Source organism: Lissotriton vulgaris, chromosome 4_1 (genome assembly GCF_964263255.1).
Source record: "Lissotriton vulgaris chromosome 4_1, aLisVul1.2, whole genome shotgun sequence".
Lineage (NCBI taxonomy): Eukaryota > Metazoa > Chordata > Amphibia > Caudata > Salamandridae > Lissotriton > Lissotriton vulgaris.
Window position 1 is genome coordinate 1,688,497,999 of NC_141691.1, and position 21,521 is coordinate 1,688,519,519.

The 21,521-nt window shown below is 40.1% G+C and overlaps 1 protein-coding gene across 2 annotated transcripts in view; it reads right to left on the reverse strand.

Annotated features, from left to right (window-relative positions):
• MMP16 (matrix metallopeptidase 16) overlaps positions 1-21,521 on the reverse strand; it is a 514,191-nt gene that overhangs the window by 144,949 nt on the left and 347,721 nt on the right. For both annotated transcript variants that reach the window (XM_086965967.1, XM_086965966.1), the window contains one exon: positions 11,723-11,884. In XM_086965967.1, coding sequence (XP_086822093.1) covers positions 11,723-11,884 — 162 coding nt within the window. The remainder of the gene's footprint in view (positions 1-11,722; positions 11,885-21,521) is intronic.

Here is a 21,521-nt window from a genome sequence, read left to right on the forward strand (position 1 = left end):
TTCCATGCTCATGACAGAGCCGCTCCGTCATGAGCCTCGGTTGAGCTGTGCTCATGATGAAGCGGTTCCGTCATGCCCCGCTCGGCGCGCCTGCGCGGCACGAATTCCGTGCCTGCGCTGGACGTTCCATTGAGCGGGCAGGGCCATGACGGAACCGCTCCATCATGAGCACAGCTCAACCGAGGCTCGTGACGGAGCGGCTCCGTTATGAGCATGCGAGCGCTGCTCGGCCCCGCCTCCCCCCTAGTGCTGCGGCAGAATTGCGCCACAGCGAAGGGGTTAATAAACGCTGCTTCAATTAAACTTGGCACTAATCGTGTTCTTTCAAGAGGTCCGGAGGGACACAGGTCGAACACTAGAAACATGAAAAATGGGCTTTTATATTCCACGCGTGGATTTGAAATACTGATAAAAAAAAGAAAGAAAATTGAAAAAGATGGAGCAAAGGAGTACTATGAAGTTAAAATAAACAAATAAAAAAATGGTATAATGGATGGCCACGGTGGCTACAGTTTAGCTGTGCGATTGGTTGGGGTGAGATGTCGCCCCATTCTTAAATGTCATTCATATAGTCAGGTGCCAGTTGGGCTTGGCATCTTTCCAATCAGCAAGCACTCTTGAATTATGTTTGGACAAGTTGGAATAACTTTACATAAGAAGGTGTGCATCCCACTCTTCTAATTGAACATTCATACTTATTGCCCAAGACTGGCATTGCACCCGCCGAGTTTAAATAGGAGAAGAAATGAGAAAAAAATGAAAAAGCAAAAATCCACACGGCTGGAAAAACATTGAGGTTAAATTTCGGAAGATGACGTTTATTCATAAGGACATGGATTCAAAAACGCACACGACTTATATATAATATGGAGCAATAATGTTACTGTTAATTGATTATGTTTTTTCAGTTGACTGTTGGTGACAGATTCACAGCTAACAAGTTGAATTATGGGTAATGAAGTCCGCTCAAAACAGCAGTAATTAGTGAAAGCATTCGCGTTACCACTATGGCGGGAAAAGCGTTCAGTTAGCCAATTGGGAGGCAGTATGGAAACAGGTTAAAAGGGGAGGATGTAAACCTTGTTAGTTTGGTCGAAAATGAGGACATGGGATTTTATACGCTATGAAGCAGGTATGGGAATTGAGAAGAGGGATATGTAAATTAAGGGGTATAAGCATGTGGTAACGCTTAAAGAAGAAGTATTTAGGATCAGTGATTGCACCAATGCATATGAATTTGAAATGAAAAGTTAGATGAGGCTAGCGAGGGATAGTTACAGCGCATTGAGTGATATGTCGCACACTGACGCGGAAGCGAGAATGAGGTTAGTACTGATTGAACAGGGATAGAGGGGAGGGGAGGGGAGGGGAACGGAAAGGTTTGATATACCGCTTGGCATAAAGTATAGATATGTGAATGTTGGAGTACAACAGGATAAAGGATCGAGATTTTTAACACGATTTGGCTAGAAAGTAATGACGCGCTATGTGGTAAACGGAAGACTAGACATGATGTTGTGAAGGGGTTTAATTGTTTACAATGTTTTGAAGCTGTACACATTGTTGGTTGATGATAATCTGCATATAATCAAGTGATGGTACAACATGGCATTGAATGTTAATTGATGTTGTTTTATTGTATTTTTACAGTGACCCCCGACGAAGGGCTTTAAACAGCCCGAAATACATTGGGGGTTTTTATTTAATAAACACTGCTTCAAATGAACTTGGCACTAATCGTGTTCTTTCAAGAGGTCAGGATGGACACAGGTTGAATATTAGAAACATGAAAAATGGGATTTTATATTCCACATGTGGATTTGAAATACTGACAAAAAAAGAAAGAAAGTTGAAGAAGACGAAGCAAAGGAGTACTAGGAAGTTAAAATAAACAAATAAAAAATTGTATAATGGATGGTTACGGTCGTTACAGTTTAGCTGTACGATTGGTTTGGGTGAGATGTCGCCCCATTCTTAAATGTCATGCTTGGCACCTTTCCAAACAGCAGGCACTCTTGAATTATGTTTTGACAAGTTATAATAACTTTACATAAGAAGGTGTGCATCCCACTCTTCTAATTGAACATTTACGAGCCTTGACACATGTATAAATGCCTTTGCCAACAAGCATTGTCGAAGACAATAGCCCGGTTATTTAAAGTAAAGTGGCACCACCAGGCTGCTTCAGAGAAGGATTGTTTGTGATGCACAATACTGAAACTAAAGAGGTCGCCACTTGCCTATGGGCTGAACTATTCATGTTTGTAGGTTGTAAAGTACGAACAGTGCCCCAGAGGGCACTTGAACCAAATATACAATTTACTAATCACATACGGTCTGTATTGGTTCAACTCTGCTCCTCACATGGACAGCTGAGTTGCCACCCAAAGGGTCAGAAGGGAATCAGGAATAATGGCACTTTTGCGCACACACACATTTCAGAACTACCAGGTAGAAAATGATAGTCAAGCATTCTGTGATTCAGGAACTGATAGTAGGAGTGTCCTTCAGGGGTCAGGCAGTCACTCTTCACATGACTGCTTCCTTCAGATTTTAAAGCTAATTCACATATGTTTGATCATTTTCAATCATAAGAGACAATTTTGATTTCAGAAGACACACTATAGTGTTAGGAAATGGGGACATTGTTTGCTATAGAAGTTAAACTATTGAGAACAATCCTGATGAAAATGCACCAGTGGTCAGAAGAACAAGGAATATATACAGATTCCAGAGGAAGGAGATCAATGGGATACATACTCACATCAATTGATGTTGGGAAGTTGATTAAAACTCATTGTTGAAACAAGACTTACAACATGCAGTACAGGGGAAATAGTGAGTGGGTGACACTGAAGACAGTCTATTGCAATTGGGGTGTTCTATTGTACACATTTATGTAAAGTTTTGTTCAAGGATGCAGATTCATACACATTTCAGGCTATTCTTCATTGCTAACGACACCAGAAAAGTTTCTTCACATGTACTAAGGGACATTATTTTACGAAATAATTGCGTTCTTAGCTCATATGGGAATGCAAACAAGATGTACCACTATGGAAAGGCTTCAAGTAACATAATATCAGGAAAATCTTCAAATCTAAGCACACTGGTGGGTATACATTAATATACAATGAGAACTGGTTTTGCTGGAATTCTATACACATTATTGGAATTTTACACACACTGACCGTAAGGTACAGGGTTGTAACATCAGAGTTCACAGTTTTAGGGTCCTCGACTTGCCAAGGAACTTTTGGCCTAAAAAAATCTCTGTATCAAATGTGGATAATTCACATTTAAAACCCTTTTCTGAGTTGCCAGAGCTTCGAAGTAGTGTTCTTCAGGAACACATTTATTGTCTTAGTGCATGCTGGGCTTGCGTTCTCCAGCCCACCCTATCAGCATGACCAGCAACTCCTTGCTGGGAGTGAGCGAGGAGAGTTCAGGGGCAGAATCAGTACAACATAGGTCATTCACAAAGACACTAGTATCTGAAAGGGCTTACAGGGCGGTGCAGCCCTGCAGGATTTTGATTCAGTATCCAAGTGCCTTTGAAACTCTACCATGCCACTCGGTTATATGTCAATTACCAACGTCTGCCTAAGCTCACTACATACAGCGGTCTTTCAGCAGCAGAGGAGACCGTTCTCGTGTCTTACATCCTGGTCCCAAGCCAGCGGATTACAGAGATAAATAGGTATAGACAGGCAATACAAGGACACTGGGCACTGATTGAGAACTGTGAAGTTTTGTTTTACCAATAAAAGCAGCTACACTAGGCAACACCCTCTGGACGGTTCCCTTGATTTGCCTTAGTCCGATTGAATATGGATCTTTAGACTACCTTCTTCACTGTTGATACCAACTTTTACCCTCAACATCTTGTCACTGTCATGAGGATTTTATTGAGTCTCACTCCTATATATCTGAGAAAATGAAAACATTCCCTCTACTAAATGGAAGGGCCGTTGTCTGTCATTAGGGTATGCAGAATGCTCCAAACATATAGTCAAGAAAATGTAGCATCACAGAAGTTTCCACGAGGAACCAAGAATATTCCTCCAGGGCTAAGAGCGTGTATTATTCTGAGGAGATTGACCTACAGATCTCTGCTGCTAAGGTTGTTCGAACCACAAATGACAGCTTGTCCAGAATGAGTGGCCTTTGGATATAGGCTCTACCAGAGGTCAAACAGATGAGGTAATGTACGGTGTCCACAAACATAGGGCCCAAGACTGGATACCACATGGTTTCACTGTGGCTATTATGTGCAGTATAAATGACTTGATGGTGTAGTACTGAGGTATCCACATGTGGGTCTATAGTATGATCTTTCTGTCTCTAAAAGGCTAAAATTACTTTTTGAAATTACTTCCTTTTCTCATTTGCTTACTCTGCTTTCCATTTTCTCACTTTTTTCAAATCAACTCCTTCCCCTCTTTGTGGTTGGTTTGACACTGCAATTGTAATTACGTCAATTGATTGGGCAGAAGTTGTGTGCTTCTACTTACAATGAGAGGTTTTATTACACGTCTAGCTTGTTTTAAAGTCTATACTCAAAACAATATCTTGTGAGTAGCATGTGTGTATTACAGTACTTTATAGATCTGGCAAAACAGCTTTAGGTTCAGCCAATCTCTTGTAAACAAAATACTAAAATATATGAAAACATCTGAATACATAAATAGCCTTTGGGTCAGCCCTCCTCACCCATTGGCTTACTTAATTGTCATTCATGTTCAGTTTCTTTCCATTACAACGTATAGCAAGGAGCAATGGGTCAGCCCACTTCAGCCATTGATTCTATTGCCCTTTGAGTAACATCATTTTACCTGATCACATGTGCCAAAAATGAGTTTGCTTCAGCACTGGGGTTTGTGCACCAAGCACATTAGTTTGCAATATCTTTATTATAAAGCTCTCTTTTACCTGTCCTTAACTTTTTTATTGTGTTGGTTTTTTGAGCCACCAACAATACCTTTCCAAAAAGGTAACTCGTTGCAAAGTTTAGTTTTTACCTACTTCTAAGTGCAGGTACATACTTGCCATTTTATGAGGCAGCATTTTGGTTTTCTTAATTGTATTCCTTTCTTTTATCTTGCATGTGCTTGTTGAGTTTGTGTGTATTTTCCTTGGTGAGTGAATGAATATTGGAATGGCAGTTGGTGGATGAATGGAAACATACGTGCAAAAATGAGTGACAGAGTGCACATATGATGAGGTATTGAGTGGCTAAACTTACCAGTAACTGAAGAGGCAGGTGTGGTTAATAATATTAATCCAAAAAGTGGGTTACCCTTTCTAATGAGACACAAACGTGTCCCGAAAGAGGTTAAGTAGAGAGATAGGTTCTTTTTACTCAACATGAGATAGACACAAGTTGTGTCTCTTGTTGCCCTCACACATCCCTGGGGATGTCATGCTTCATCTTTGGGTGTTGCTCCTTGTAGGCCCGGCCCTAATAAACCAGCAGATGCCTGTGAACCCTATTGGCCCCTCTGACTTAAACCTTTAGCCAGGATGTGAAAATCCTGGCTAAAGTCCTTGCTAATCGCCTGAGCCTGCTGATGGAGTTTGTGGTACTGCCAGACCAGTGCGGCTTTATTCCAGAACAGTCCACTGCCCATAACCTGCGTACCCTTTTCCCGGTGCTTCAGGATATTGACACAGATCTGGATACAGTGGCGGTCTTTTTGGACGCCACAAAAGTGTTCGATGACCTGGAGTGGGACTACGCTCTTAGGGTGCAGTGCAGGATGGGCTCCCCCAAACCCTTCCTTGTATGGGTCAAGGGTCACCATACTATATAATGAACCACAGGCCATGGTTCAGGTAAATAGAGTGTGTTCCTCCTACTTCTCCATTTGCCAGTGCACCAGGCAGGGGTTCTCACTGTCCTCCCGGCTACTAACGCTTGCTGTGGAACCCCTGGCAGCGAAAGTGTGACAACATTATCGAGACCACCTGCTCCGCTACCCCACTAGACATCTGGTGATATCACACTTTACGTCCGAGACCCACGAGACAGCCTCAGTCCAATCAATGAGAAATTATAACATATTGCGGGTGATCAGGTATACACCTTATTTGGGAAAATCACAATTTTTCCTTTAACTCCCTTGACCAAAAGGCATGCCCTTGACTACCCGTTGGGATGGTGCTCAGCAGAACTTAAATACCTGGTAATCTGGATATAAAGAGACCAGAGTGAACTCATAAGATACAATCATAGCAGGGAATTGAATGCATCAGTGGACTCTATCACACAATGAATATCAATGCCCCTGTCCTTGGCGGGTGGAATAGCCCGGATTAAAATGGTCATGCTGCCCAAACTTCTCTGTCTATCCCAATTAAATTCCATACACACCAGACCCCAATTTCTTCAAGACCCTGCAAACGCAGTTCATTAGACTAGCATGGGGTGGCAAACAACCTAGACTGAAATGGGACACACTCACACAACCACTCCCCAGAATCGGGTTCGAAGCTCCGGATATGGAACTATATTACTTATGCTCCCAGGCCCACTACATGACATATTGGTTTTGCACTCCTCCCTTCATGCCATACTTAGCTTTGAGGTTGCATAGCTACGCATCCCACTACTGCATTTCTGGGAGTGCAATTCCCCCACAGGAATCAGATGGCCTTCACAGTGGCATGCACGTTTGTTGCATGGCGGGAGGTAGCCAGGAGACTGGATAAACTATTCTTGTACTCCTCGCTCCTTCTAATACCCTATCATCACCAACTCCCAGTGACTCACGAAACTGCATATCGGCATATGATACTCAAACAAGGCTGGATAGCATGAGGAGATCTGTATGAGGGGGAGATCTTCATAGACAGAGACACTTTCTTCTATGGGGAGAATCCCACACCACTAGAGGTTTACTTGTACATCAGACTATGCCGCAGGGTTAAAGGGAACACTACGGATTTCTCCCAGGAGCCCCTCACATACTTTTATATAATCCACAAGCCCTGAACAAATGGTTCTAAGGTTGAACCACACTGTGCAGCTGGAGTGAACATCAGCATGGGGGCAGGACAGCTGGAGGAGCTTGTGGAGCCTTTGACAGATGAGCAATGGCTTTACTTCTCTCAGATCAAGGCCAGCAGCCGGCTCTGGATCATACATTTTAAATTCCTCCACCACCTTTATTATACTCCTTCCTGGTTACATAAATATCCACTGAGAAGGGGCCGAGTTTCTCCATTTTTCTTCAGGATGCAAGCAAATGAATGATTATTGAAAACAAATATCAGATGCTATGTTACAGAAGACATGTATAGACATAAATCTTACCTCACTGATTGGGATACACATCAGAGATTGAGCCACCAATGCATATTTTACTCCATTGGCCTACTGTTGGCAAAACGTAGAGTTGCATGCAGATGAGAAGGAAAAGAGCCCATGAATTTAAAGAAGTGGCTGCAAGACTTGGTCTATTGTCGGGACCAGATTTGCACTTATGCAGAACTCCTGCCTGTACACTTGCACCCCAGAGACATAAGGGATCCTCTGCGGAATTATTTGCTTGATGCATTGGGCATTTCGGGGATGGAGTGGCCCCCTAACCCATATGGCTCTCTGATTGTGACTCCAACCCACTTAATGCATTACTTTTTAGGTTAATGAATGATGGACACTGAAATGTCATTGCACTCCTTTTGTCAATTTTTATTCAAACAATTGAGCAGAAATGGGCGGGCTGTAGCTTCCTGTAACTCATGAAAGTAGGTACCATAGCTGTATTAATGTTACTGTGTAGGGACCAGAAGATGCACCTGGACATACCCGATTGCACATAATATTGTTATGCTACAATATGATGAAATCGTATAATAAATTCAGTTTTATTTTAAATAAATTATATTGTAAATTTTGTAATGTTTTCTCAAATTTTTATTTGAGAAAAGGCAATAAACAATAAGGGAAGGGATGTTGGGCTTAAAGGGGATAAGGGTCCGGAGTACTAAAAAAAAAAAATAGTCTATATTTTTGGATGTGTATATTAAATTAAAAAAATCAAAAACAATTCAGAGTGCAGTGTACAATTTATAGTGAATAAGGCTGTGGACATTTAAAAATATTATTTGAAGTTAGAATTTTTATTTTTTTTAATTGATTTTTACTATTTGAAAATCATTTGAAATATTTATCATATTTTAGTTTATATTTGAAAACAAATTCGAAAACGTGTTAACGTATTTTTTATAAAAAATGTATTAAATATTATATTGATATTTTAAGACTTTGTACCACTAACCAAATTTAGTAGTCTATTGGTGTTATTTTGGTTCATTTCTGGAAGTCACTGTTGGGTGTTGCTCTACATCAGTAAAGGTAAGTTAATTTTTACCAATTTTTTGTAAGGTTGAGCTTATGTAGTACGGTTGTATATATGATGTGTGTGTGGTATCATTGGTAATTATTTCATGTTTTATGGTTTTTTACGCTATTTTCATTAGGTTATTTTATTATGTGTTTTAGCAAGTGAAGGGTTTTGCAATGTAAGTTATGTGTAGTATATGTATTGCTATTTTTGTGTAGTTTAATATTATGTATGTATAAATTTGGGCATGCAGTGTCTTGTGCGGTAACGTGTTTTATCTATTTGTTGCAGGTTCCCTTTTCCTCAGTGTTGCCAAGGGAAATCAGATGTACTTTTTACTCAAAGGAAATCTGAATTCGTTTTTTATAAACTCATTTTTTAGATAGATTTCCTTGTTTTTCACATTTCCTGGAGTGATTCTTTTCTTTAAATCTATGTATCTGGTTTTCCTATGCAACCTACAGCATATGGATTGTTTTGAGAGGTTGCTCTTTACGTACATTTTTCCATTTTTGGTAGGCTTTTACTATCATTCTAACTACTTTTTGGTGGATTTCTCTTTTAAACTATGTGGATTTCTAGAGAAAGATCTGCAGCAATAAAACTGTAAGTTTATTTTATTAATTTACTGTTGGGAAGAAATATGATATATTTAAAAGAAAGCTATGTTGATATATTTATTATGTTTTTTTTTTTTTAAATATGTGATGTATTTATTTAATTATGTGTAATTACTTGTAATTACTTAGTTAGTTTTATGTTTTCAATAATGAGAAATACATTTTTAAATGCTAGTATTAATATTTCTATTATCTCCATAAGTAATACAAAATTAAGTATAATAGAGGGCCTCATTACGACCATCGCGATCCATGAACTGAAACATCTTTCTGCCAGTTTGTCCACCCCATACCTGGCAGTCCGACCACTGGATTACGAGAAGTGTGGAGGGACCGCTTTAGGACCACCACCTCTGTCCCCATTCCTGCCACCGTGGTGGCAGTGGGAGGGGCAGAGATGGACAATGGAGGTGATCCCTGCTCCTGCACCGCCTACCACATTACGACCTGCCTTTCCGCCCACCATAAAATGGTGGGGACACCGCCATGAAAAGTTCAGCGGAAAGGTAGGTATAGGGCCAAAAAAAAGGGCCCCAGGGTGAATAAGGACATGTGAACTGTGGCCAGAGCCCATAATGTGCCCCCTTATGCCAGCACGGTTGGTGCATGCAATGTTTGCCATTAACAACATGCTGCATGGAAACAGCTCGCCCGACTTGCAGAGGGTACAGCAGTGCACCTGCATTGGCTTCAGGCTCTCTCCTAGAGCCAAAGCATTCCACTGCTGCGGCTATGCAGCCGACACACCGCCAGCCCGAGTGATCCCGTATTGTCTGGATGCTGCCTTAGTGGCATGTTCTCAACCACCGCAGTGACGGGATGACTGTGTTTTATTAATATTTAAAAAAAATATTAAAATGTTTTAGTGTACTATGTTGTAGTTTCTAAGGTGCCTGCTAGATTTTATAGGTTGTTTAGAGGATAGATTTGGCTATTACTTCTAAGTAGCCTTGCCCTTTGCGATTTATAAATAGTCTTACTTTGAAATGTAGCATTTCCGACACTTTTCTTGTTTGTTAGGTTAGTTTAGAACATATTTCTGTAAATGATTGTTCTATTCTAAGTTTTTGGCAGCTCTCCTCTTTTTGCAAGGTTTCTAGTAATTTCTATATCATAGGTTGAGTTCTGCCTAGTGTAGATTGGAAGGCTTTATACCACCCTTCCACTGCGTTGTTTGTTTTAGCTTCCTGTGCTATCATAGACATTCAATCATGGTATCTGGAATTTTGGTTGGCGTCTGTGTCCTGACCTATGAGGTCATCCAACCCATGTATCCTCAAAGTAAATAATTAGGGGAGTAAGCTTGTCTTCATTATTTTGGTAATAGGGACTTTCTCTTTTGGTGTTGAAATGGTTGACTACTTCTGTGACAGGGAAGTAAGCTAATGCAATAGTTTTGTTAACTTCAAAGGCAAACTGGCTGTGGGTGGCGTATTCCACACTTAGGGCCTTATTAAGAGTACATCAGTCCATAACCCTGCCATACTTAAGGCGGCAGTTCGACCACTGCCACATTGCGGAACTGCCCGCAGTATTACGATTGTGGCAATCGGACCACTAGGGATCCAGGATCCCGCAGCAGTCGTGCAGGGGTCAGGGAGCTGGAATATGCTACCAGTGGCACAACTGCACCGCTGAGCATATTATGAGTTACCTGTCTGCCGCCCCTTTTGTGGTGGTGAGCCCACTGTGAGAAAGGTGGCAGAGAGGCAACAAAGGGAGTCCTAACAAGGCCATATGCTGCTCCTGGCCTGGGGGTGTATGCGGAGGGCACATGTTGTGCCCCGCCTGGATTTGCACCTCCAGTTCCTACACGGTGTGGCATACATGCAACACCGTGCAGGAATGTACGGTCATTGCTCTCATGATGGCAGTCTGTATGTTAGGGTCTCCCATAAGCCTAACAGACGACTGCCATCAGACCGCTGTTGCAATGCCCGCCCACTGTGGATTACCCTCAAAATCCAGAAGGCGGGCACACTATGTGTTTGGTGGTCATCCAAAGAACAATGCATTGGCGGCAGTGCTGGTCAACCACAAAAGTCAGAATTAGACCCTTAGTGCAGATTTCTGTAGGTGACACCATATACCTTGATTAAAATGGCATTAACATACCTGTATGACTATGTGGGGATATATTTTAGGAAAGATTGGATGATAGCTTGTTTATTTATAATTGTTTTGGAATAGTAGTTGTTTGTCTGTTGCTTAATGTGGTTTAGCAGTTCTATTTAGGCCCTGCTTTGTTTGTTTGGAAGTAATGTATACACAAAACGTATATTAGTTTTTTTCTAATTCAGCATGCAAGATGTATAGTTGATAGAATGGATATGCTTAAGCAAGGGTGACAGCAGCTCTGGCCCATTTACAGGAAAATCTTTGATTGCACTGTAGGTTCAAAATAAGAAAGGACTGGTAGGCCAATATGTAGTAATTGGCAAGAAAGTCTAAAAGCATTGGCCTGCTAAGAAAATTATAAAATTGTAGACCAAGGGCAATTTGAAAAAAAATGGGGCTGAGGGCATTAATGCCAAACAGTGGGAGGATTGGTTTATTTATGTCAATGGAACAAATGAGAATATATTTTTCTTTGTACTTGGTATGTCAAAAAAACCACAACGTAAATTATAATCCTGACCTTGCTGACTCATTAAAATAACCTTCTGACATATTCAAAAAGCATACTTGCACTTTGTTTGACTTACAATGAACTCAGTCTAAATTGTAAACAATAATTTTAAAATGGTTGCATACCATATATCTTCTGGATGCCTTGTAAGTCATCATTAGGAAGTTTGAAGTTTTCAGTTTCCATATATTGGTAAAACGGCGCCATGATGGCAGTAGGGTCATTTGAATGCTCCAAGCCTAATGCGTGGCCAAGTTCATGAACAGCTACCAGAAATAGGTCATTTCCTGCGGAAAAAACACAGAAATACTCGATCAGCAAAGTCATTATGACAAAGGTACCTGGAAATTAGATTTCAATTGTTGGATTCAATCACAAAGGTATTGAAACCAAATGCAATTAAAATAATTAGATATGTTTTGGCATTATCAACATTCAATTAAGGGCACAATCAGTATCATACATCTTATCACATTTACTTAGTCTAGGAATCCCACTAATTACTTCTGTTCTGGTTGGGCATGCAAAACATCGTTTTCACATTGAAGTGAACGTACGTTCCCCATGACCTTGGAGAAAACTCCAAGGAGCCTAGTCACACCTTGCATTTTGTAGTATGATTAGTAGTACAACAGTAGCACCACTTGCCTACAATAAAATGTTATTCACTGAACCACATGTGGATGTCTCTGACCCTACCTCTCTCACCTTTAATGTGCAGAGATTTCTGTTGTGATGTAAGGATGCCTACTTTTTTGTACTAAATGTGTGAGGGACATGGAGAGTGGATGGAAAATAGGAAAATATAGGTACAAAATGGGAGGGGTTTGGAGAGGAGTAAGGATGGGTTTAGGGAGGACTAAGAAGGAATGTAGGGAGGAATATGCACCCACCCACAAACGAGTAAGCGCATTCCTTTTAGCACACTGCACTTGTCAATTTACTATGCCAAAACGTATCCAAACAGTAGTAAACACTTTCTTTCTTAGAACTGAAGTAAGTCCTGCCACACACATGGGCTGCCACTGGTGCTGCAATACCCTCGAACAGAAAATAATGGAGGCAGAGACTTAAAAAAGAACCCTGAAGGAACTAATGTAAAATTAATTATTTCTTTATTCCAATTTAAAAATAAATATATATGTATTTTAATGCCAAATAAAGGATATAAAATTAAACATGAATACAATGTTATTATAAAATATTTTAATAACGTTTTTAATTGAAAAATAAAAAGTAATTAATTGTTTTAAATATTCTGGAATGTATTATATTAATATCTTGTAGTGAGTTTTAATATAAATTGAATGCATATAAACACTTGCTTTAGGTGAGATTTTTAAAAAATAAATATTTTAAAAACTGCTTTTATTTAACATATTTAATTTATCTTCTAAATCAAAATTAAATTATTAGTGCAGTAACTTTCTTTTGTACTTTGTTCTGCATTTAAAATAAAAATATTAAATTAAGATAAAATAATATTCAACATAAAAGTATGTTCAGTTTTTAAGTTTTCAAAATGTACCTATAATTTACCATAGGGAGATCTGTGCTCTAAGTGTGTGCGAAAATGTACCAGTAGTGACTACACACGTACATTTAGCTCAACCCTCCTGGTTTTAGGGGATTAGGACAAGCACATCCACACTTTGTAGTAAATTTACACTTAGAAATGGTGAATAGCCAGAAGTAGTACATTTATTGCACAGTGTCAGAGTAAATTACACCTGTAGATTTACTTGCATGTAAATTTACCTTTGTGACCACGGCTGTCAAGTGTGACTAGGATATTATTTTCATTTTCCAAGGATAAAAGCCTGCTTTTTGCAGCTATAATAAAAAAAGTGTTGACAGGTGTACTATCAGTACTGGTTTTTGTTACCCAAAGCCTCCAACTCAATTTTTTTATCCAGCCATATTTTAAATCAGAGCCTAGAACCAAGGAGAAGAAGCATGCATTGAATTCTACTATTTCTATAAATGTACATCTGTGGGAATGTACACTTATGTGCATTCACTGTTAGGCATATTCTAAGTTAATCATAGGAGGAAATCTGTCAAATGTAGATTGTTACATGCCTATGCAGAATATACCCATGTATGTTTTTTCTAGTTCTTCTTTGTATAATAGACACAGGTAAACACCTAACATGCAGATGATAGTCTTTAATGTGTATTCTCATGTTCATGTTAACTTTGAACTGAAGTACAATTTCACTAGATTTTGGTCCTAATTTGGATGAGGGGGCAAGGTCAATTAGTCAATAGGCAGCTGGAGTAATGAAATGAATGCTTCCACCATCTTATGTTAAGCCCACCCACAGTAGTTAGGATTTTTAATTTGCAAAAGGAGGAATTTTATCTGAAAACGCTTCCACTAACACTGCAGGAGCCCTTGTAGAAAATGTATGCAGAACCGGCTGCCCTACCATGAAGTGGTGACATGACAGACTGCCCAGCATTCTGTTTGCTCTTCAGACACAAAACCCACGAAACAGGGTATTGTTTTAGAAAAACAAACTCCAAGGGCCTGATTATGTGTACGACTGTCCCAAGACTGCCTTCCTCGCAGTGGCGGTCCGACCGCCGCAAACTCGGAGGTCGGATCTCTTATTTGCAAGTGTGGCGGTTGGACTGCAACCACCCTGACACAAGCCCACCACCACTGCCAAGATCCTGGACCATGCAACGGTCGGAGGAGCTGACCACAATTGCGGCAGTGCCGATGCCACACCACCATGCATATTACAAGTTGGCTTTCCAACAGCTATTTCATGCCGGGGATCCCGCCATGAAAAGGTTGGTGGAAAGGCAGGGAGGAAGCGTCAAACAGGGCCCCCTACTATTTTCACCCATTGGGCGTTGTGGCTGGGGGCAGGTGGTTTTCAGAGATTTTCTAGCTAAAATGTTAAGTGGTGAAATTGTCCCAAGTCGATGGGTCAGAGCGGAAAATTTGTTAACTATAGAAAGGCACCATTAGACCTGTTATGCTTAGTGCGGTCGTCCCCAAACTTATTGAGTGCTTACCCCTTCCTTTTGCTGCATCATTTTGTTAGCCTTAGGACAATGAGCACTTTACCAACACTAATCAGTGCAAAAATACATGTGCTTCTCCCCTAAACATGTTGATATTGGTGTATACCTGATTGGCATGTTTAGTTTACCTGCAAGTCTGTTGTAAAGTGGTGTACCACATAACCAGGACCTGTAATCTAAATGCTACTAGTGGGCCTGCAGCACTGGTTGTGCTATCCGCACATGTAGACTTACAACCTTTCTCATGGATGCCACTGCAAGGCATGTATGTGAAGTTTTACAGACACTTCGAATTGGCATTTAAAAGCATTGAGCTCCCCTTTTATTACACATATATCACTTCTAAGGTAGGCCCTAGGTAGCCCTAAGGGCAGGGTGCTGTGTATGTAAAAGGTAGGACATCATCATCTTTATATTCTTCATTTTGGCAGAATAGCCACAAAAGAGCATATTAAAAGACAGTGAATAAAAATAAATAAGACAATAAAATCATCATACAAAACCTTCAATTCATAAAAACTATCATACAAATCTAAAGTTCCTAAAACCCAAGAGACAGCAGACTGATAAGATCCTCTTCCTTCTAATGCCTTGATATAACAGACAAAAAAATGCAACATGCTCACTCCTTTCCACCACCTGAGAGTACAAAAAGGACAGAACCTGCTGTGGTCACAGGGGTAACACTTCCATTTGGCTGCAAAGGAGCAATGTGTGTGTTCCCCATGCAAAATTCAATATATAAAGATAAAGAGGGGGTTCAATCTCATCTAAGAATGCCTCCAGGTGATAATCTACTTTAAACACCATGAAGGGTTCAATGAGAGATCAAGCCCTATGAGAGTATAGAATTGAGTTGTCAATATGTCGCCAATAGGCATCTTTTAACTTACTTGGATACTAAAATGGCATCAGCGGGGGAGGACCAGAGGCTCTCGTCCCTAATTAGACCCAGTCGATCTTTTATGGTCCTAAGGCAAGCAATCTTACAAGCCCCAAACCTCTTCTAGTTCCCTCATCAATGACATAAGCTCTGGCACTACCCAAAGTATCAGCCAATACAACAACAGTTGAAACCCAGCTAGATCATTGATTCGTCTAAGGCCATTGTCTAACTGTTGCGGGACAAGCAGTTCCTGGCTGGAAGATGGTTTAAACTCCTTATAAAGACGTTTTCTATTACCTCTTAGGGTCTATTGTCTTAAACTCCATAGGGTTGAAAACAATGGGCCGGATTCACAAAGGTAACCTGAGACGAAAGTCTAACTTTACAAATTTGACTCTTCAGCTAAGCCTGCCTTCTGGGTGCCAAGCAAACAGAGGGTGAGCACAAGTTAATTTATGGTTTAAATCTCTTTATTGAAATTTCAAACAACACAATTATAATCATGCAGGTTTGGCTATCATAGCATCAATATTGCATAGCATGGTGCTCAAAAAAGTCAAAAGATCAGGTCTGCAAGCACAATATTGGGCACATTCCAAAACAAGAAAACCTTACATGTAATGGAGATAAAAAGGAAAAGGGAAAAAAACCAGCACACGTTAATTTAAAGTATGTATCTAGTTTACCCTGACTAAGATTGTGGTCCATATGTGGACAAGGTGCAAACCTCTGCCAACTAGAGGCCCACTTTCTAACAGAGACTTTTTTTTTATATTGGTGCCTTTAGCATGTCTCATTCTTCCATGCTCTTTAGCAGTGATGCTTAACCTTTTGACTTGTGTAGACTCCCAATTAATCATTACAGGAATCTTTGAATCCCCACAGAGTCAATATTGGGAGCCAGGGACATCCAGACCAAACAATTTCTGGGATTTGTTGTTATCTTATGTTAGGTCGATTTGTGTGGCGCAACTTATCAAGCGTGATGGCATCCAGGATCCAAATTTCAAAAAAACAAAACCAAGCATACACCAAACAAATGTTCAAATATTGACACACTTTGCTTAATTCAGAATCAAATGTAGGGAAAACTTAAACATTTTCAATTTTGCTTCTTTATTTGTATATAGTTTATTAATTTGAATGTAGTAATGTTATTAGCAATTAAATTTGTAAAACAGTCATGGTACATCTGAGTAGGCATTGTCGACTGACAGAGGTCCGAGGACTACAGGTCAAGAACCCCTGCTCTATAGAATCTGATCATAAAAGAGGCAAAGGCTTATTAGCAAAAGACAGTTCTTTGAAGCCATATAATCTACATGACAATCAAATGTGCTGGAGTTTGTTAAAAGTTAAAAGCTGTTTCCTAGGCTATCCTTAATCACCATTGACTTTTCACTGCATTTGAACAAACAGCTAATGCTGCATACAAAGAAAAAACTGATTTATTTCATTCACCAACATTTGGTATGCCACAACACCTGACTCAACCCTAATTTCAGTGTCCATGTCTGCAATTGAGTCCAGAGAATCAAGAGTTGAAATTCACCAATTTTGGTGCTAATATCCCCTCATGCTCAACTCTAAAACGAAAATAACATGATCTCTGTGAAAAGACATTGCATCACAAATTCGAATTTATAAATATAGACAGAACTACATTAACTTTAAATGAATATGATCCCTTGGATACAAGTCAGTCTTGCAGAATTATGTTCTGCTTCAGTGGCAATATCTATGAGAAAGATAGAATATGTATAGGGCATACAGTGATGCTTTTTTCTTAATGTATAATTCAAGAAGGTATGGTCATGGGCTCAAGACCAAATGACAACTCTGTACACAATAAGATATTCATACTCCACACAAAGATAAAAATCTTTCCTATAGTAGCCCTATCTCACTTTGCAGTAATTAATTTACACTCAAGATACTGCAGTACATTAACTATTAAGAATCACACTATTCAGCAACCTTTAGCAAATCTATCTATATGTCTCAAAAAGGGAAATTTCAGGGATGAAAATTCAGAATTACATCTTGTGGCCTGTTGACAATATAGACCCATCACTTCACATTCCACTTTACTGCTGACCCAATCAGACGAAAGATTGGAAAGGTAGTCAGACTACCAATAAATTAGGGGCTGGGAAACTGCACAATTGTTCTTGTTTCTCAGTCCTCTACCCCATATACTACCTATCTTTACGAAAGACCACTTAAGAGGACTGGGGGGAGGGAAGGGTCATCAGTCTGTACTGATATGTTTCCAAGGGAATGTAGAAGCTGTTGTGCCTCTCCACCACTCTCCCAACCCATTAATAGTCTAGACTGAGCAACACTGGCACACCGACATGGAATTGATTTAGTAGTTCTAGATTTATTAACATGCTATGAAGAAAAATGCTATATTCATAAGAAACAGGTTTTAAGATGTGAGGAAAAAAGAGACTGGCCAATATGAGAGATATGTGAAGGGGACAGGACATTTTGAAATGCAGTTGGAAGGGTCAAGTATTATCTAGTGGCAAGAATGAAGGGAACAGGCATATTGCTAAAGATTAGGGTAGATACCCAGTCACTCAGATGAGGGTGCAAGGATGAACAGGTAATAACAGATACGGGGCCATAAGTTGGGTGGTAATGTTAACAAGGAGTGAGCCAAGGCTGTCTAACAAGGACCTGGGAGGATCCAGACTGAAAAGTGAGGATGGACCTGGTAGTGCTAATATATTTGGAAGGAGCTAAGCAGAATTGGGTAGGCAAGGTCAGATAGGAAAAGCCACTGCAGACTGATAACTAGTTATGCTAAAAGAAGAGAATCACAATTGTCTCAAGGATCTCTTCTATGTGTGTATACACTACCTGTCTTCTGAGGAAAGTCTTTTCAAAAGACATTCTTTTTTGCTGTTCTAAAAAGTAACTACTTTCAAGATAAACACATGCAAACAAAGTACATTGGATGTTTGTCTATCAATAGCTACCATATAAGCAAACGGACAGAGTAAGAACTGAAATCCAGCTAGGCCATCATGGAAGCCACGTACAAAAACAAAAGTGTCAGAGGGTCTAGTTAATCCTATGTGTGGGTCATTAAACTAATAGAACCGTGTCAGATCATCCAACCAAAACTAAAAGAGGGGGCAAATTGGTGGATACCAGTGTCACCTACAGGTTATCCATCAGTCACCGCACGGAACCGCCCTTCATCATTTGGCATTCCTGTTGTCCACAATCATTGGTGCGTCACTGGCTCAGATTCAGGGAGGTCAGATGGTATAACCTCCGGAGAGCCAAGTGGCGACCAAATGGTGGTAGAGTGTCACAAACTACCCATCAATTCGTTTGGTGGGTGACTGATTTGCAGTGCAGTGGAAAATGAATGTGTGAAAAGGGGTGAGTGAATATATAAAATTGGGTGAGTGAGCCAAAATAAGAAAGCTTTATTAAATAGTATGCTCGCTCCGCCAACATTAAAAAAGCAGCATAGGTAGTTTTAGCAAATATCTACCCTGGTATTAAATTGGTCGACATGTTTCAGCAAATCTCTAGGGACTAACGAGTCCATTGCTTTCATCAGGACCGATAATTATATAGATGCTACTGCAAAAAGGTGAAGTGAAGTGAAATGGTGTTAAAATGTGACTTGAATACTGAAATTTCTTACAACATGAGAAAAGATCACCTGATTTATGTGGTGTATCCTTAAGTTTGTAGAAAGTATTGTCGTCACATGATAGTAGGAGTAGAAGGCTCCACCTCGCCTGGCAACAGCTCAGGGAACGGGTGAAGCACCGCACTCTCCGTCGGTACTTCGTTACCTCCGTCTGAGTCAGTTGGGGAGGTCATGGAAGCCACACCATGATGCATGAGTTACCTTTTTCTAATGGGTGCTTAAAACGGGGTTTCCTCTGGATTGCTGTATGGCATTGAAAAAATAGTAATGAACCACAACTCATGGCCAAATGCTTCTTTTAAGGCAATGGTCCTCTACCTCATCACACAGAGCCATGATATAGTTATCCGAAAATTTGCCTTGAGGATATTAATACTTCTCTTTGTTACATGGTCTCCTAACTAAAGATTAAAGTTTGGTTCTTACAAGTCAAGGAGAAACATATTTTGATTCTGGATATCTTTTTAGTTTTGGTAAAGGAAAGGACTTCTGGCATAATGCACAGCTTAAGCAGAGGTACATGAAATGACAAGAAGGTACTGTGCCATTCTAAATATTACTAGAAGTAAACAATTAGAAACTGACAAGGACCCTCATATAATTATTTCAAATTAAAGCTTCTTATAGCTCAAAGTTCATGTCCAATCTTGAATGAACGTAATTGGGCAAGTTGGAAGGAAGAGCAACAAAGATTTTGATATACAATATCCTGTTTAAGGCACATCACAGTGTAATCCTTCATGGTTTGCCTTCCCAGTGAAACTCAATCAAAACTGAGATAACAAAGTAAGTTAGGAACCACTACTTATTTTACTGATGCCCTTTTCCAAACTGACCCCCAAAGTAAATCACCTAGAATATCTTACTATGGGTTCAAAAACTGGACTTCAAAATCACATTTATTAAGCAATTTAAAATAGTAACAACATGGTAACATGAAAGAAAAAAAATATGCAGAGCAACGATCTTTACCTACGAGGTTCCAACTTTTTAAACTTTTAAATTGTTACTTCTGTATTATTGCTTGTGGGAAACGGGTCTAGGACCACTGGGGGGCTTGTTTTAAAATTGTGTACTGTGGGAATTATTAAGAGCATTGTCCGGGGCTCTCAACTAAAAAAACTGTTCTTGCTGATTAATCTTTGTGCAATTTGATTGTGTTATACTTCTTAGTTCTAAACGGGACTCATCTGAGCCCGGGCGCCATCTTTGTTCAGCCACGCGCTGATTGCGGTCAGCGCTCCAGTCGCTGCACGCTGTCCCGTCATAATCCCTATTTAACGGGCGAGGATCGGACGTGCAACGCCTACGAGGTTCCGACTTTTAAAACTTTTTAAATTGTATTTCTATATTATTGCTAGTGGGAAACGGGTCTAGGACCACTGGGGGGCTAGTTTTAAAATTGTGTACTGTGGGAATTATTAAGAGCATTTTCGGGGGGCTCTCAACTAAAAAAAACTTTGCTCTTTTTTGATTAATCTTTGTGCAATTGGAGTGTGTTATACTCCTTAATTCTAAACGGGACTCATCTGAGCCCGGGCGGCCATCTTTGCTCAGCCACGCGCTGAGTGTGGTCAGCGCTTCAGTCGCTGCTGAATGCCGTCCCATCATAATCCTTATTTGATGGCCAATGATCGGACGTGCAGAGGACGCGCGCGAAAGGCAAGCCCGACTGCGCCCGTCCACTCCCAACCGGGACCAGTGGCTACAACCCTGCTTATTTTCAGACCGCCCGGCTTACTTACTCCTTTAACCACCTCTTAGAGCTCCGCAATTGTCAGCACAGAGACTGTGTGCGAGTTCATTTTGATACGGCTGATTCTATGCCAAACAGTTGCGATAAGTGTAGCTTGAGTTTGAAATTTGAGCCCCCAAAAATTCAACAAATCCTCTGTGACCCACCGCAATATACTAAAACTCGGTATTCGAGTAGCCTGAATTCTATTAGCTCTGTTTTTAACTTTTATAACATGAATTGTTGTTTGCTTCCAAATCACAGAGCAGATATATTTGATTTTTTTACTAGCATACAACCGGACGCTATTTTCTTTTTCTTTTTTAAATTTTTTGGAAGACCTTTATTGATAATGCATTGTACACATAGCCAAAACAAACGCCCGAAGACTCCCAAAGGTATCACATAGCAATAAGGCAATGCTCGAAGGATCTAGTACAAAGGTACTGAGGTCTAATTTTCAAAGATAAGTTCTGAAAGATAAACGGTGGCAGGATGTCATAAAGCAGCACAATGGTTCCGGCATGAAGGATCAGGAGAGACATACATACTGTGCACTAAAAATACCAGAAGCAGCACTTCCCC